This window comes from Mobula hypostoma, chromosome 5, assembly GCF_963921235.1.
Source record: "Mobula hypostoma chromosome 5, sMobHyp1.1, whole genome shotgun sequence".
NCBI lineage: Eukaryota > Metazoa > Chordata > Chondrichthyes > Myliobatiformes > Myliobatidae > Mobula > Mobula hypostoma.
The window spans coordinates 121,705,727-121,721,178 of record NC_086101.1 but is presented as its reverse complement, the minus strand read 5'-3'; the positions used below and the strand labels follow the sequence as shown (position 1 = coordinate 121,721,178).

At 43.4% G+C, this 15,452-nt stretch overlaps 1 protein-coding gene across 3 annotated transcripts in view; it reads right to left on the bottom strand.

The window, feature by feature from the left end:
• Nucleotides 1–15,452, bottom strand: part of LOC134346982 (coiled-coil domain-containing protein 171-like) — a 474,163-nt gene that overhangs the window by 267,632 nt on the left and 191,079 nt on the right. For all 3 annotated transcript variants that reach the window (XM_063048911.1, XM_063048912.1, XM_063048913.1), the window contains exon 17: nt 3,478–3,588. In XM_063048911.1, the coding sequence (XP_062904981.1) occupies nt 3,478–3,588 (111 nt within the window). The remainder of the gene's footprint in view (nt 1–3,477; nt 3,589–15,452) is intronic.

The following is a 15,452-nucleotide window of genomic DNA, read 5'->3' as shown; positions in this document are numbered from 1 at the left end:
GTGCATTATCTGCATGGGTAAAAGCTTATCAAACTCAGAGAACTGATGCTGTAACTGCTGATAAATTTTATGAGAATTTATATCTAGGTTTGGTATCCTTGAGAAAAATCTCGTAAATACAGCCATCACCTTAAAGGTAAAGTTAAATAGGGATTAATAAAAGCCTAGACTCCAACATCATTTCACCTGCCCTTACCACCATCAATCTTACAGGGCAGCTGGAAGGCAGAAGGGGTCCCCGAGAACAGATTAACTAAACTGCATGAGATCAAGCTAAAATAGCCAGAGGTGCTTCCACTGGCCCTCATCACAACGTGCTGCACTCCAAACTGTGTAACAGGCCTATCTCCACATGAGATAGTTCTGGGAGATTTCATGTGCTTGTCAGTTGCTGCTCCTCCTTCTAATTAAACAGATGGACAGCTGTATTATGAGCAAAAGCATATTGCATTATTGTATAGTATTAACACAAGCTCTTAAAGGTTCCATCAACAGGTACATGAAGCCCAGAAGATTGTATTGACTGCAGGGTGCCAGACCTACCTGTGGGGAGACTGGGTGCGGGTGAGAGCCTACCAACAAAATAAATGCCAGGAACCGCACCAGGAAGGTCCATTCCAAGTGTTACTGACCACATATACCACTTTAAAGGGCCAAGGAAGGCCAATGTGGATACATGCCTCGCACGTTATGCCAGTGAACTGATGGACTGAACTCTTGACCTTTGCTATTTGCCACCTTAGTAACCAATATGCATTATACATTTTGCGTAATCTGGACATCTATTTTCTGCAGAAGTATCCCACAACACTAATCTTCTAATACTTTACTTCACCTTATTTATGAATATGTGTCACGTACTAACTGGTCAGGTTGTTGGGTATACTATACGTTTGGAAGGTGGATTGCCAATGTATTTATACCCCTGGATCATAGTGAGTTTGATTTTGTGTTTTGCCTCGATAACAAGATTATAACTATAAAGAGAGCATGGGACTGCACTACCTATAGGAATGACTCTTGTCAATGCAACTGTTTAGAAAGTACCAACCAGAGCAGAATGATTGCATAGACTGCTCCGAAGCTACTACAGTCGGCCCTCCGTATCCGCAGGTTCTGCATCCACTGATCGGGATCGAAAAAAATGCAAATTCTCTCTCCAGCACTCGTTGTTTGAGCATTGTTAGCCTCACGTCTCGTTCGTTCCCTACGTGTGTTGCAAGCGAAAGGAAGGAGTTTAAGGCTAGTAAGGGGTGGCTGGTTAGCTATGTAAAGCGCTACAGCCTCAAGAACTTAGGGATCACGGGAGAATTGGCATCGGCTGATGCCGAGGCAGCGTCAGCGTTCCCAGAAGGGCTACGATGGTTGTGTCTGTACTAAACACATACAGACCTTTTTTCTTGTCATTATTCCCTAAACAACACAGTATAACAACTATTTACATAGCATTTACATTGTATCAGGTATTATAAGTTATCTAGAGATGACTTAAAGTATACAGGAGCATGTGCGTAGGTTATATGCAAATACTATGCCATTTTATATACGGGACTTGAGCATCCGCGGAATTTTGTATCCACGAGGGGTCCCGGCACCAAACTCCCGTGGATACGGAGGGCAGACTGTACATGGGAGATAGGGGAGATATATGTTACTAGGGACAGGACTAGACAGTATGAGTAATGTTGAAACTACTGACTCACCAAATTCCATTAGAAGCTCTCACTGGATATGTGGCTGACAAGCCGATCACTGGCTGCCAGGGGTACCCCTTCTAAAATGGGATCTCTGGTCTGTACCAAAGCCATGGAGGGGTTGTTGTTATCTGGCCTATATAGTACCATAGATGTACAACCTGCCCCCTCCCTCTCTTTACATCCTACTGTGTAGGACTGCCATCGAAGGACCATGGAGACTGAGTGTTTCCGAATTGTAGTGTTACTGTTCTGCAAACCTGATAGACTGGCTCATGAAAACATTAACATGGCCTCAGAACCGCTGGAGGATCTGCTAACAAAGCCTCAGCATAACATGACACAAGCTAGGGCATCAATGACATTACTGCCGAAATATTGGCAATATGCACGGTGTCCTCTTCCCACCACCCCCCCCCCCACCAAATCAACTAGCACTAGACTTTCAGTTGTCTAAGAGGTGGTATTATTAGCCAGGAGTGTTGCACATACATTCCTGATATTAAAAGCCAACTGTCCTGGAGTTTGAGATTCTGCTTTGTGGAAATTCAGTAAGATATATATGCTATCCTCTACTTGTGGTATTCTCTACAGAACAAAGAGGAGGGAGTGTGGAAGTTGTGGAAAGACAAGAATAGCTTGGGGCAGTTTTACTCAAACAAGACCTTTGAAGTGAGACCGCCAGGGGTACCTCTGCTTACTCCAGACAAGATAGGCTGGGTTGACTGTAGCAGTGTGTACTCTAGCCAAATGAGTGAGGTCTCTGTAGTGAGACTTTTCCGAAAAGGTCATAGTGTCCCTCTACACAATAGGAGATGCCAGAGATAGACAAGATACGATTAACAGCAGAATGTGAAACATACCCAACTTAGGGTCTATTGTCTTTACTAACTTGAAAATATCATCAGCTGTCTGCTTGAATTTTTGATTGACTTTTAACACCTCTATTGTCCTTACTAACTTCAAAATATTGACTGTCCATTTTAAGTTTTGATTGCATTTAACACCTCTTGCGAATGGTGATTGATCTTGCAAGTAAGAATTCAAACATGTGCAATTTACAATGATGGCTATCCATAACTGATAAGCCAATTCTGTATAAAAATCAAAGTTTTCTGTTCAGACTTCAGACCAGTGTGGACTACGTGAGCTCAAGCTGTTCTCCTTGTGCACAAGGAAAATAAAAAGGTTGCTTAAGTCATAAGAGTGCGTGTGGTCTGGGCCCAGTTATTTTAGCTATTTTATTTTATTATTGGTGACAACGCTTGCACTTTCTTAAATATTCTTCATCCATTCTTTTACAGGTTCTTGCCATGCAATAAATTTTTCTATGCATGCTATTATTCCCTCCCAAATATAAAATACCCAAACATACTGTTAAATTCACAAAATGTGAAATAGACGTTTTTATTTTATTTATTTATTGTATTCAGTGATACAATGCAGATTGGGCCCTTCCATCGCTTCAAGCCACAGCACCCCAGCAACCTCACAATCCCAATTAACCCTAACCTAATGACAGGAGAATTTACAATGACCAGTTGATCTACCCAGCACATCTTTGGACTCTGGGGGGAATCCAGAGCACCTGGGAAAACCCACACATTCCACGGGGAGGAGGTACAGAGACTCCTTACAGAACATTGCTGGAAATGAACTCTGAACCCTGGAATGTAATAGTGTTGAACTAACCACCACACTACCATGGTGCCCAGTTAATTTAATGTTAAATAGACTGGTAAAGTGCTACTCAGTTTTTCCTCAAACTGTGATTTCTACTCACGTGCTTTAGTGATCATATCTTGTAATTCAGACATAGAATCAACTATTGCAGTCAATAGCTCAGAACTTGAAAGCCATCCAACAGACTTCATAAATTGGTTCTGTTCTTGTCCTAATAAAAATGAACAAAATAATATCTTAGTGCATATTGTACCAGTCAAGATAGGAAAATATAAAACCGCCATGATAAAACGAACATGAAGTTTATTGAAGATGTGCATACAAACTCATAACCGTTAATTTTGTTGAGTTACATTCTTTGGCTAAGATTGCAGAGCGTATTGCACAAAGAGGAATTGTTTTCTTGGACACACTGCTGAATACGGCTTCAGCCCTTTTGTATAATCTGTATTTTTGCTCATCCTGTTTAAAATTAAGTTTCAAAATCAAACACTCAATGTCATTAGAATGTTTCCAAAAGGAAGTTGCTTAAAAGCTTGCAAGAGACAGGATTTACAAGCATTTGAAGAAGCATAGTCTGATTAACGATAGTCTTTGTGAGGGGAAGGTCAAGCCTCATAGACCCAACTGAATTCTGAGGATGTGGCAAAGTGCAAAGAAGGTGAGCAGTGACTGTGGTGAGTATGGATTTTAGTAAGGTGTTTGAGAAGGTTTCCCACGATAACCTCATTCAGAAAGACAACAGGCATGGAATCCAAGGAAACTTGGTTATGTGAACACAGAATTGGCTTGCCCATAGAAGGCAGAGGGTAGTTATAGATGGAACATATTCTATCTGGAGATTAGAAGCTAATGCTGTTCCACAGGGATCTGTTCTGGGACCACAGTCTTTGTGATTTTTATAAGTGACTTCAATGAGTAAGTGGAAGTGTTGCTTTGTAAATTTGCTGATGACATGAAGGTTTGTGGAGTTGTGGATGGTGTAGAAGGTTGTTGTAAGTTACATTGCGATATTGACAGGATGCAGAGCTGGGTTGAGAAGTGGCAGATGAATTACAACCTGGAAAAATATGAAGAGATTCACTTTCGAAGGTCGAATTTGAAGACAGAATGCAGGGTTAATGGCATGATTTTTAGTGTAAAGGATCCAAGGGCCCTTGTGGGTCCACATCCATAGCTCTCTCAAAGTCGACATGCAAGTTGACAGGATTATTAAGAAGCCGTATGGTGTGTTGGCCTTCATTAGTCAGAGGTATTTAATAAGCTCTTAGATAAGCACACAAATGATGGAAAAATTGAGGGCTATGTAGGAGGGGAGTGTTAGATTTATCTTAAAATAGATTAAAACATTGGCACATTGTGGGTCAAAGAACCCGTACTGTGCTGTAATGTTCTATGTTCTAAGAATGACATTGTTCCTCCTTGGTGCTAAACAAATGATAAGTTGTTATTTTTATTGGAGAACATGAGCTATGATGCAGTAGCAATGATGAGATTTCTTTTTCAGAAAGGCATAATTTCCCAATCAATTTTCCCAGGATGAAGTCCCCAGCAAGGATGTGAAAGGTCTGCGAATAGGCTGCTTCTTGTTTCTTAATCATGGTACTGAATACATTGAGTACTTGCTTAATATTTTGCCTTTGGCGGTACATAAACTGTTGTCAGTATCACGGCAGAGAACTCTCTTGTAGCACTTAAACATTAGATGTTTCAGCTTGGGTGAACAAGAGCATGACAAGATCGCAACATCCAAGCACCACAAACAGTTTACCATGAAATATGGTCCCTCACATCTCAACTTCTTCGAATCGGCAGTTGGGTCCATCCGGAGGGTTGAGAATCCCTTAGGCTAGATCGCATGTCCAATGTACTCTGAATGAGCCATGTCACAACAAATCAGAGAATGCAGCAATCCTTCATTTCCCTCTGATACAGTAATCCTGCCCTTCAGTCCTCTATCTTGTTCTCCAATGACAGTCCATCAGCTAACATTATGCTTGGAAGAGGTAGCCTTCTCCCTCAATACTTTAATCTGGCTTGAAGTCTGCCCCAGTGCACTCTCTTTTGGTGATGGCCAATCTTCATCTTCCTCAAGCTGATGGAACTGCATTCCTGAGAGTCAAGTTCACTAAATCCTGAGTCCCTTGGGAGATTGTAAAATTGCTTGTTCATTCAGATGGTTCAAAAGTTCATTTCTTAAAAGGGAAATTACTGTCTCCAGAGATAGAGAGGGGATATCTAGAAAGTGGAGAAAGATGTCGGAGATGAACCAAGTAAGTATGAGGACAGGGTGAAAGTTAGGGGCAAAGTTCATGAAATTGACAGGCTCTGCATGGATACAGGAAGCAGCACCAATGCACTAATGTAACATAGAAAGAGCTGGGGAGAATTACTAATGTAGGCTTGGAACATGGACTGTTCCACATGAAAAGGCAGGCATAGCTGGGGCCTATGCAGATGCCCATGGCTGCAACTTGACTTCAGAGAATTTGTAAGGAGAAATTTCTCTAAAAGAGAAATTGTTGAGGATGAGAAGCAATTACATCAAACTGAGGAGGGTGCTGGTGGAAGGGAACTGGTTAGGTCTGTGTCTCAGAAAAAAGCAGAGAGCTTTAAGGCCTTCTTGATGGGGGATAGAAATGTATAGGGACTGGACTTCCATGTTAAAAATAAAGCAACCAAGGCCAGGAAACTTAAAGTGATTGAAGTGATTGAGTGCATGTGATATGTAATGGATGTAGACAGGAAGGGACTGAACCAAAGGGGACAAAATTAAATCGAGGTATGTGGACACAAGTTCAGTGGGGCAGAAACAGAAAGAAACAATGGGCCTACCCAGATAGTCAGCTTTGTGGATTTTGGATAAGAGATAGAAACAAGCAGTGTGGGGTGAGGGGACTATAGGTTGGTAGCAGTGGATGGGGAATGAGGTTGGTCATGGCATTTGGCTTCTTAGTTTCTTATTGAATCTCCCACTACATGTTGTGATTTATACATAAAAATATCAAGATCAAGTGCACCTCACTCATTTGCAGTCTCCTCCAGTTTATGAAATTATCTGCCTTTTGATTTCTCTTACACAAGTCCATGGCCTCACACTTCCCTACATTAAAGTCCATTTTATATACCTCTGCCCACTCACTCAAGATTCAGAGTATCTAGACACGTTCCTCCCCCCACCCATCTGCAATCATGGACCTGACCTCCTCCTATCCTCTCTGTCCCCAAAACCATCCCTCCAAACTTAAAAACAACTAAGTCTGAGCCATGATCACGATGGAGGCCGCAGCTCAGCACCATCTTGAAAAAACTCTCCTGGTTACATCCACAGTTTATTAATATAAGCTGTCAGACTAACCAGCGTATACTAGCCTGAGTTCCCTGCATTCTACATTTCTCCTTTTTGGGACAGCCAGGCTGGAGGAGGTGGTCACATTACCTGTTTTCCAATCTTCTGGCACCCTCCCAGAGTTCAGCAGCTTGTGCATAACTTCAACCAATGGCTCCAACCTCTCTGTAGCCACTTCCTTTAAAATCCTAGCATGCTGTCCATCAAGTCCTGGCATCTTGCTGTGTTTAGCCTCCTGATTTTCTATAAAACTTCACCCTTTCTAAATACTATAATGCTATTGGAAATTAGCCCAACTGATATCTTTGAGATATTTGCAATGTTTTCCACTGGGGATATTAAGGGAAAAAAGTTACTCATCATATCTACCATTTCTTAGCTTTTTTGTTCTTATTTGTTTTTCTGTTAGGGCATGGTAGTGCAGTGACGATGGCTCTAGGGGCAAAGTTCTGTAGTGTGTGTGTGTGGTAAGTGGGAGACCTCCAGTCTCCCAGATAAACACATCTGCAACTGGTGCACTGAGCTGCAGCTCCTGAGAGAAGATATTAAGGAACTGGAGCTGAAGCTCGATGGTCATTGATTCATACAGAAGTGAATTGAATTGACTTTATTTCTTGCATCCTTCACATACATGGGGAGTAAAAATCTTCACATTACGTCTCCGTCTAAATGTGCAATGTGCAATTTATAATAATTTGTAATAAATAGGATGTACAACAGGACAGTCAATATAGCATAGAAATACAATTGTATCAGTGTGGAAGAAGCTGTCCCGGAGCCTGTTGGTCCTGGCTTTTATGCTGCAGTACCATTTCCTGGATGGCAGCAGCTGAAACAGTTTGTAGTTGGGGTGACTCAGGTCCCCAATGATTCTTCAGGCCCTCTTTACGCACCTGTCTCTGTAAATGTCCTGAATAGTGGGAAGTTCACATCTACAGATGCACTGGGCTGTCCCCACCACTCTTTGCAGAGTCCTGTGATTGAGGGAAGTACAGTTCTCATACCAGGCAGTGATGCAGCCAGTCAGGATGCTCTCAATTGTGCCCCTGTAGAAAGTCTTCAGGATTTGGGAACTCATGCCAAATTTCTTCAACTGTCTGAGGTGAAAGAGGTGCTGTTGTGCTTTTTTCACCACACAGCCAGTATGTACAGACCACGTGAGATCCTCAGTGATGTGTATGCTGAGGTATTTGAAGTTGTTCACCCTCTCAACCCCAGGTCCATTGATGTCAATGGGGGTTAGCCTGTCTCCATTCCTCCTGTAGTCCACAACCAGCTCCTTTGTTTTTGCGACACTGGGGGAGAGGTTGTTTTCTTGACACCACCGTGTCAATGTGATGACTTCTCTGAAAGCTGTCTCGTTATTATTTGAGATGAGGTCAATCAATGTAGTTTCGTCAGCAAATTTAATTAGCAGATTGGAGCTGTGGGTGGCGACACAGTCATGGTAAATAGAGAGTAAAGGAGGGGGCTTAGGACACTGCCCTAGGAGCACCAGTGATAGACAGAAGCTACAGGCAGATGGTCGCCCGTAAGTTGCAGGAGACAGATAACTGGGTGACTGTTAGGAGAAGGAAGAGAAATGCACAGCCAGTGCAGAGCACACCTGTGGCAGGTAGGACAAGCAGGTAGGCAGAGGGGGTGATGTGGCTTTGTTGGTTAAAAAAAGAAACCAAATCATTAAAATCATAGAGTCGGAAGGTATTGCAAGGGTAAAAAAACCCTGATGGGAGTTGTTTACAGACCCCCAAACAGTAGTAAGGATGTAGTCTACAAGTTACAATGGGACACAGAAAATACATGCAAGAATGGCAATGTTACAATAGTCATGGCGGATTTCAATATGCAGAAAGATTGGGATAATCAGGTTGGTGCCCAAAAGGCGAATTCCTAGAATGCCTACAAGATGCTTTTCAGAGACATCGTGGTTGAGCCCACTAAGGGATAAACTATTCTGGATTGGGTGTTGTGCAAAGAACAGGAATTGTTTAGAGAATTTAAGGTAAAAGAACCCTTAGGGCCAAGTGATCATAATGAGATCAAATTCATCCCAACATTTGGGAAGCAGAAGCTAATGTCAGATGTATTCGTATTACAGTGGAGTAAAGGGAAATACAGAGGCATGAGAGAGCAGTTGTCCAAAATTGACTGGAAAAGAACACTGGTAGGGATGACAGCAAGGTAGAGATGACAGCAAGGCAGGAATAGCTGAAATTTCTGGAAGAAATTTGGAAGCATTACGTGACCTCGAGTTTCATTTACTGTGGGCGTCACTTTAAGCGCCTGGACGAGGGGGAGTATGACATCAGCATAACAAACTGTGGACAGAACGCTGGGACAGAGAGAGCGAGGAGAGAGAGGAGGGAAAGAGGGGAGAGGGAGAGAGAGAGAGAGAGAGAGGGGAGAGGGAGAGAGAGAGAGGGGAGAGGGAGAGAGAGAGAGAGGGGAGAGAGAGAGAGGGGAGAGAGGGGAGAGAGGGGAGAGAGGGGAGAGAGGGGAGAGAGGGGAGAGAGGGGAGAGAGGGGAGAGAGGGGAGAGAGGGGAGAGAGGGGAGAGAGGGGAGAGAGGGGAGAGAGGGGAGAGAGGGGAGAGAGGGGAGAGGAGAGAGAGATATATATACTGTATATATAAAAGACTTCGGACTGTGAGCTGGAGCTCGCTACAGTAATGGGTGAAGTTTGATACTCTCCCATGCCCAAAGGATTGGGTGAATGAGCGGCACACAGTCCATGTTGGATATGTGACTGTCACTTCTTATGATCCATATGTGGATTTTTCGAGTATTCTGTGGCAACCACTTTCATTAACCCTTACATGGATTCGGGTGTGTTATGTGGTGACCACTTGTGCTAACGAATATTCCGTGACTGTCACCTTGTGATAATCTCTAAATGGATTTCGGAACACAACTCGACGGCTGAGATCTTCTGTGACTGTTACTTCTTTTCCCCAGCGTGGAACCTGCGGAATTCTTTGTGATCGCCTCTTCGTTGCATTTTAATGTGGATTTACAAGTTTCTCCCCTCATCTATTCTGTGGATTACTGGAACTTTTCAGCATGACATTTTAACACTTTAAGAACTGTTCCTGAGCTTGATAGTTGTGAGCTACAACACATAACACTGTTACCTTCTGTTGAGAAGAGTAGTTTGTTTAATTTTCTATATTCTGAGTCAGTCAGGCAGTGGGTGCCGTCCCGAAATTCGGGGTTGGCAGCTATGCACCTCCATCTTCTTCGATCTTGCACTCTTTTTCTGGCCACAGCATAACTCAACCCAGTCCATTGCCTCACATTATCACACCAAGCGGTTCGCTGCCTTCCTCTTTCCCTCTTTCCTTCTATCATCCCTTCCAATAACAATTTCTGCAGTCCGCCACCTCTTAACAAGTGCCCGGCATATTCCAGCTTCCTTTTCTGCACATTCTTCAGCAACTCCTTTTCTCTCCTCGCTCTCTTCAACACTTCCATATTACTGACCTTCATCACCCATCTAATTTTCTGCATTCTCCTTAAACACCACATTTCAAATGCCTCCAGTTGTCATTGCGCTTCCTTGCACAAGGTCCACAATTCGACTCCATACAACAGACTGCTCCAGACGTAGCATTTCCAAATTCTACAACGCAACCCAAAGTCCAACCTTTTGCCACACAGCATGTCACTCAGGCTCCAGAACGTTGATCTTGCAATCTCAATTCTTCGTCTAATTTCTGTATCACATTTCCCATCCTCTGTGACCATCTGTCCCAAGTACACAAATTTCTTGACTTGCTCTATGCCTACACCGTTAATTCTGATACTGATTTTGGGGACTTCTCTCTTCCGTGATATTACCATCATCTTTGTCTTTGCAGCATTTATTTTCATTCCAAATCATTCTCCTTCAGCATTTATCTTATCAGAATATTTTGAGTAGATACTAATAAATATAGTGGTTTAATATTAAACCCTGACTCAGTTAGTGGTCTATTGCTGCTGGTATGTAACAGAAGACACAGGGTACTGTATATAGATGCGATAAGGAAGTATTCTAAAGGCAAGATGACACAACTGTGACTAATAAGAGAAATCAATGCCAACATTAAAGCCAAAGTGAGGTCATATAATAGAGCAAAAATTAGTGGGAAGTTAGAAGATTGGGAAGCTTTTAAAAACCAACAGAAGGCAACTTTAAAAAGTCATTAAGAAGGTAAGGATAGAAAACAGAAGTAAGCTAGCCAATAATATTAATGAGGATACCAAAAGTTTCTTCAGATACATAAAGTGTAAAAGAGAGGTGAGAGGGGATATCAGAAAATGATGCTGGAGGGGTAGTAATGGGGGAACAAGGAAATGGCAGACAAACTGAACGAGTATTTTGCATCAGTCTTCACTGTGGAAGATGTTAGTAGTATGGTGGAAGTTCCAGTTGCTAGGGGGTCAGACATTTGTGAAGTTGCCATTACTAAGGGGAAGTTTTTGGGAAACTGAAAGGCTTAAAGGTAGGTAAGTTACCTGGACCAGATGGTGTGCACTCTAGGGTTCTGAAAGAGGTGGTTGAAGAGATTGTGGATGCATTAGTAATAAACTTTCAAGAATAACTAGATTCTGGAATGGTTCCAGAAGACTGGAAAATTGTAAATGTCGCTACACTCTTCAAGGGAGAGGAGCAGAAGAAAGGAAAGTATGGAAGCAACACTTTCAGTACGCTGGATGAACTCAGCAGGTCGGGCAGCATCAGTCAGAAACGATGAGTCAACGTTTCAGGCCGGAGCCCTTCATCAGGAATGAAGAAGGAAAGATGGGGAAGGATTTGAAGAATGCTTGTATTGTCATTTGATAGACCAGTAATTTGAAAGACAAAGGGGTGAGGGAGGGGAAGCATTGACGCCATAGCCCTGAAAACAATGGGTGGTAGAAGGAGGCGGAACCATGAGGGAGCTGGGGGAGGGGGTAGAGTGAAATAGGGATAGAGGAAGGGAGGGGGAGGGAATTACCAGAAGTTGGAGAATTCTATGTTCATACCAAGGGGCTGGAGACTACCTAGACGGTATATGAGGTGTTGCTCCTCCAACCTGAGTTTAGCCTCATCATGGCAGTAGAGGAGGCCATGTATGGACATATCTGAATGGGAATGGGAAGCAGAGTTGAAGTGGGTGGCTACCGGGAGATCCTGTCTGTTGTGGCGGACGGAGTGAAGGCGCTCGACGAAGTGGTCCCACAATCTGCATCGGGTTTCACCGATGTAGAGGAGGCCCCACTGCGAGCACCAGATGCAATAGATGACCCCAACAGACTCACAAGTGAAGTGTTGTCTCACCCGGAAGGACTGTTTGGGGCCCTGAATGGTTGCAAGAGAGGAGGTGTAGGGACAGGTGTAGCACTTACGCTTACAGGGATAAGTGCCGGGTGGGCGATCAGTGGGGATGGACGTGTGGATAAGGGAGTTGTGGAGGGACCGATCCCTGCGGAAAGCGGAGAGGGGTGGAGAGGGAAAGATGTGTTTAGTGGTGGGGTCCTGTTGAAGGTGGTGGAAGTTGCGGAGGATAATGTGCTGGATCCGGAGGCTGGTGGGGTGGTAGGTAAGGACAAGGGGAACTCTGTCCCTGTTGCGGTTGCGGGAGGATGGGGTGAGGGCCGAAGTGCGGGAAATGGAGGAGATGCGGGTGAGGGCATCATTGATGACGGTAGACAGGAAACCACGATCCTTAAAGAAAGACGACATTTGAGATGTCCTGGAACGGAAAGCCTCATCCTCGGAAATTATGGGCCAGTTAGTCTGACGTCAGTGGTTGGGAAGATGTTGGGAGTTGATTGTTAAGGATGTGGTTTCAAGGTACTTGGTGACATGATAAAATGGGTCGTAGTCAGCATGGTTTCCTCAAGGGAAGATATTGCCTGACAAATCTGTTGGAATTTTTTGAAGAAATAACAAGCAGGATCAAGAAAGGAGAATCAGTTGATGCTGTGTTCTTAGATTTTCAGAAGGCCTTTGAGAAGGTGCCACACATGAGGCTGCTAAACAAGCTAACAGTCCATGGTATTACAAGAAAGATGCTAGCATGGATAAAACAGTGGCTGCTGGCAGGCAGAGTGGGAATAAAGGTAGCCTTTTCTGGTTGGCCGCCAGGGACTTGGGGTATTCTACAAGGGTTTGTGTTGGGACTGCTTCTTTTTACTTTATATGTCAATGACTTGCATGACGGAATTGATGGCTTTGTTGCAAAGTTTGCAGATGATACGAAAATAAGAGGAGAGGCAGGTAATTTGAGGAAGTGGAGAGGCTACAGAAGGACTTAGACAGATTAGGAGAATGGTCAAAGAAGTGGCAGACAGAATACAGTGTTGGGAAGTGTATGGTCGTGCTCTTTGGCAGACAAAAGAAGAGGGTTGACTATTTCCTAAATGGAGAGAAAATACAAAAATCTGAGGTGGAAAGGGACTTGGGAGTCCTTGGGCAGGATTCCCTAAAGATTAATTTGCAAGTTGAGTCTGTGGTGAGGAGGCAAATGCGATGTTAGCATTAATTTCAAAAGGACTAGAATATAAAAGCAAGGATGTAATGCTGAGGCTTAATAAAGCACTGGTGAGGCCCCACCTGGAGTATAGTGAGCAGTTTTGGACCTCGTATCTTAGAAAGGATATGCTGAGACTGGAGAGGGTTCAATGGAGGTTCATGAAAATGATTCCAGGATTGAATGGCTTGTTGTCATATGAAGAATGTTTGATGGCTCTGGACCTGTATTCACTAGAATTCAGAAGAACGAGGGGTGACCTCATTGAAACCTATCAAATGTTGAAAGGCCTTGATGGAATGAATGTAGAGAGAATTTTTCCTCTGATGGGGGAGTGTAGGCTCAGAGGACACTGCCTCAGAATAGAGGAGTGTCCTTTTAGAATGGAGGTATGGAGGAATTCCTTTCATCAGAGAGTGGTTAATCTGCGGAATTCATTGCCACAAGCAGCTGTAGTGGCCAAGTCTCTACATATATTTCAGGCACAGATTGATAAATTCTTGGTTGGTCAGGACATGAAGGGACACGAGGAGAAGGCAGCAGATTGGGGCTGAGAGGAAAAGTGTATCAGCCATGATGAAATGGCGGAGCACACTCGATGGACCAAATGGCCTCATTCTGCTCCTATATCTTATGGTCTTATGGTCTTGTAGGAATATGGATGAACAAAAATATATAACAATGTGGGAGGGAAGTGTTATATTGAGCTTGGAGTAGGTTAAAAAGTTGGGACATTGTAGGTCAAAGGACTTGTACTATGCTGTACTGTTCTATGTTCTTATGGACTGCAACCAGAGGTCATGGGTTAAGGGTGAAAGGTGAAAAGCTTAAGAGGAACATGAGGGGAAACTTCTTCACTCAGATGGTTGTAAGAGTGTGGAAGAAACTGCTGGTAAAGTGATGCATGTGAGCTCTATTTCAGCCTTTAAGCAGAGTTTGGATAGGTACATGGATGGTTGGGGTATGGAGGGCTATGGCAAGTCAAAGGGAGTAGGCTGCTGAAATGATTTCGGCATGGACAAGATGGGCTGAAGGGCCAGTTTCTGTGCTGTACTTTTCTATGACTCTATAAAAGGAAGACATCAGAATTGCAATTGCCTTCAGGGTGTGTCTCACTTAAATGCCAACAACTGCTGGAGTGACCATCAACTAATCTGTTCTGAAATCTCCACCAGCCTGACCCCAACACAACAGATTAAAAACCACATAAAGAAGGGAGTATGCAAAGAATAATGAACCCATGAACGCTAACTCAGGATTTTTTCTTTTTCTTTCTTTTTTCTCTCTTTTTGCACTACCTATTTAATTTTTTACATATACTTGTTGTAATTTATAGTTATTATGTATTGCAATTATACTGCAGCCCAAAACCAACAAATTTCACGACATATGCCAGTGTTATTAATTCTGATTCTGGTCCCAGATGAGGTAGTTTATTTCAGAAACTACTGATCTCCTGGGATTTTCTCGCATAACCACCTCCAGAGTTTACAGAGAATGGAGTGACGAGAAAAAAAAACAGTAGTTCTGTAGGTGAAAACACCTTGTTAATGAGAGAGGTCAGAGGAAAACGTCCAGGTTGGTTCAAGCTGACAGGAAGGTGATGGTAATTCAAATAGCCATATGTTACAATAATGGAGTGCAGAAGAGTATCTTTGAACGCACAACATGTCAAGCTTTGAATTTGATGGGCAACAGCAGCAGAAGACCACAAACGTACTCAGTGGCCATTTTATTAGATACACTAGGCACCTAATGAAGTGACCAGTGAGTGCATGTTGGGTCTTATCATTGTAGAAGAGACCACAGTTGGAGTACTGTATACAGTAGATGGCCCTAACAGACTTGCAGCTGAAATGTTGCCTCACCTCGAAGGACTGCTTGGGACCCTGAATGGAGGTGAGGGAGGAGGTGAAGGGTCAGTTGTAGCACTTGTCACCCTTGCAGAGATAAGTGTCAGGACGGAGACCAGTGGGGAAGGACGAATGGACAAGTGAGTCACGAAGAGAGCAATCCATACAGAAAGCGGCGCGTGGAGAGAGGGAAAGATTTGTTTAGTGGTTGGATTGGGTTGAAGAAGGTGTTAGTTACGGAGAATGTGCTGGATATGGAGGGTTGTGGGGTGGTAGGTAAGGACACGAGGGGAATTATATCCTTGTTCTGGGAGCAGGAAGATGGGGGTAAGGATGGATGACTGTGAAATGGAGAAATTCACTTCCTGGTGAATTTCC